Source organism: Octopus bimaculoides, chromosome 15, assembly GCF_001194135.2.
Source record: "Octopus bimaculoides isolate UCB-OBI-ISO-001 chromosome 15, ASM119413v2, whole genome shotgun sequence".
Taxonomy (NCBI): Eukaryota; Metazoa; Mollusca; class Cephalopoda; order Octopoda; family Octopodidae; genus Octopus; species Octopus bimaculoides.
The window spans coordinates 25,851,660-25,853,745 of record NC_068995.1 but is presented as its reverse complement, the minus strand read 5'-3'; the positions used below and the strand labels follow the sequence as shown (position 1 = coordinate 25,853,745).

Here is a 2,086-nt window from a genome sequence, read left to right as displayed (position 1 = left end):
GGAGGAGAAAATTGTAATATTTGAAACTCCCTTGAATATTTAGTGCAGTGACAGAGTATGCTATTCCAAACAGATTTTTCACGGAATAAACTGCTTTCAAAAGGAATAATTTCTTATCTCTAGTAAGAAGGTGAAAACATTCAAAATACAACGCGAAAAAAATTCAATATTGAGTTCCGAATTTTATCGAAAATAATACGCTATTAGACGATTTTCAATGGGAAGTTGACGAAGGAGAAGTACCACCAAAACTCTTTACTTTTGTTTTTATCTAAATTTCAAGGTTTCTTATTTGTATCAGCTCTTTTTTAGACGAACTCAAAGAATTAAAAACGAAAAAACATATATAGAAGCAAAGGTGATTGATTCAGTCGCTGATTATAGATGTGTGTCGATAATATACGTACCCATTACCTTTTTGGTATTAGAACAACCAATGAAGACATCATCTCGACATTCATAATACCGGACACATCCGGCAAGATTCACGTCGCAATTCGTAACACTACCAAACGTCAAATTGCAGTTGTCAACAGATGTTTCGTTTCCTTCACAATGTACTTTTTCTAAAAAGTTGGACATGTAAAACGATCTATTTGAATCAATAGGGAGTTGCAAGCCATATTTGTAGCCAAGCTCACTGCAAGCTACTTGTACGGCCTTTGAATTAAAACTGCCTTTAAAATCTGCGCATGCTGCATGCCAATAGAACTTGTCGTAAACTTCTACCCAGCCGCTTGCATAGTCAGGTAACATCACACCGTCATGAAGTCGAACTGAAATAAAGATAAATTTGTCAATACTGCAAATATTTTTGAGAAAGGACATTTATAATCAATGGAACAAACTCCGATTCCTCACACCTCTTTAGTAACTTTATTTACAGGAAGATTTTGCAATCTTTGATCAAAAAAAGTATGAGGTCTTACTCTCTACAGTAAGTGTGAATCTCATTAACCAAATGGTAATAATTGTTCTATGTATAAGCATGCTATCTCAATATTTTTAGGTTGGAGAAAGTTAATTTGTGTCTCTCATTCATTTATGATTAAACTTAAAGAAGCAAGATAGGAAATGTAGATTGCAATACATCCTCAGTACAGGATCATCCATTTTGGTAACTGACGCAGCCGATTAAATCAACTTTTAGTTATTCTATCGACAATAAAAAGAAAAGTAGTGTCGACCACAACTGGATTTCACGTATGAAAAAGGGCAAGTAAAACAGCACGAGTCGAATTATTTTTAGTAGTGATAACAATGATGGGAATGAGGATGATATTAATAATAATAATAATAATAACAATAATAACGAGAGGAAAAGTGCCTAAAACCGAAAGAGATTCTATCCACACAGCTAAAGTAGCTCCAACATTACTAAAATATATAAACCACGCAATAGCAAACAAGAAAACCCGTATTATACTAAAAAAATGAACCACAAGTCGTTAAAATCTATCTTATACTCACAAGAAGAGAGATATTCCAAGGAGACTCGCTGTCACCTTTGCTTTTCTGCTTTGCACTAACCTCGCTAACAAGCTTGTTAAATGAAATCATAGGTTATAGATGCTATGGACAAAAAATAAACCATCTCTTGTACATGGTTGATTAAAAGATTTTCACTAAAAATACCACAGAACAGATCTTTGTTATGACTTGACAGACAGTACAAATCCCTGGTAGACACAATATCTTCTATCAACAACCTCATGATATTGGATACTGTGCGACGTCCTAAATGACGACGACGACAACAACAATAACAACAACAACAACAATAATAATAATAATAATGATGATAAAATTGAAGTATATTGCCACTTAAATGTGGCTGACGCCTAGGGGTGGATGTTACTGTTGCTTTTAGCCCCAGGAGGACATCTCCTACAGCTGGCTTATCGACACACTTCTGTGTCCTGTTTGTTTTGCCAAGGGAAGTTATCCCTCTCATCGTGATCTGTAGCACGAACGGACTCGAGTTTCAGGGTTATTTCCCTTCGTCAGCGTCCGATAGCCACCGATCTGCGATGAGAAGGCTAACTCTTGGCAAAACTTATGTATCTTTTTCCAGTGAAATTATTCA

At 35.3% G+C, this 2,086-nt stretch overlaps 1 protein-coding gene across 2 annotated transcripts in view; it reads right to left on the bottom strand.

The window, feature by feature from the left end:
* Nucleotides 1-2,086, bottom strand: part of LOC106872843 (deleted in malignant brain tumors 1 protein) — a 257,237-nt gene that overhangs the window by 94,441 nt on the left and 160,710 nt on the right. For both annotated transcript variants that reach the window (XM_014919977.2, XM_052973204.1), the window contains exon 11: nt 408-776. In XM_014919977.2, the coding sequence (XP_014775463.1) occupies nt 408-776 (369 nt within the window). The remainder of the gene's footprint in view (nt 1-407; nt 777-2,086) is intronic.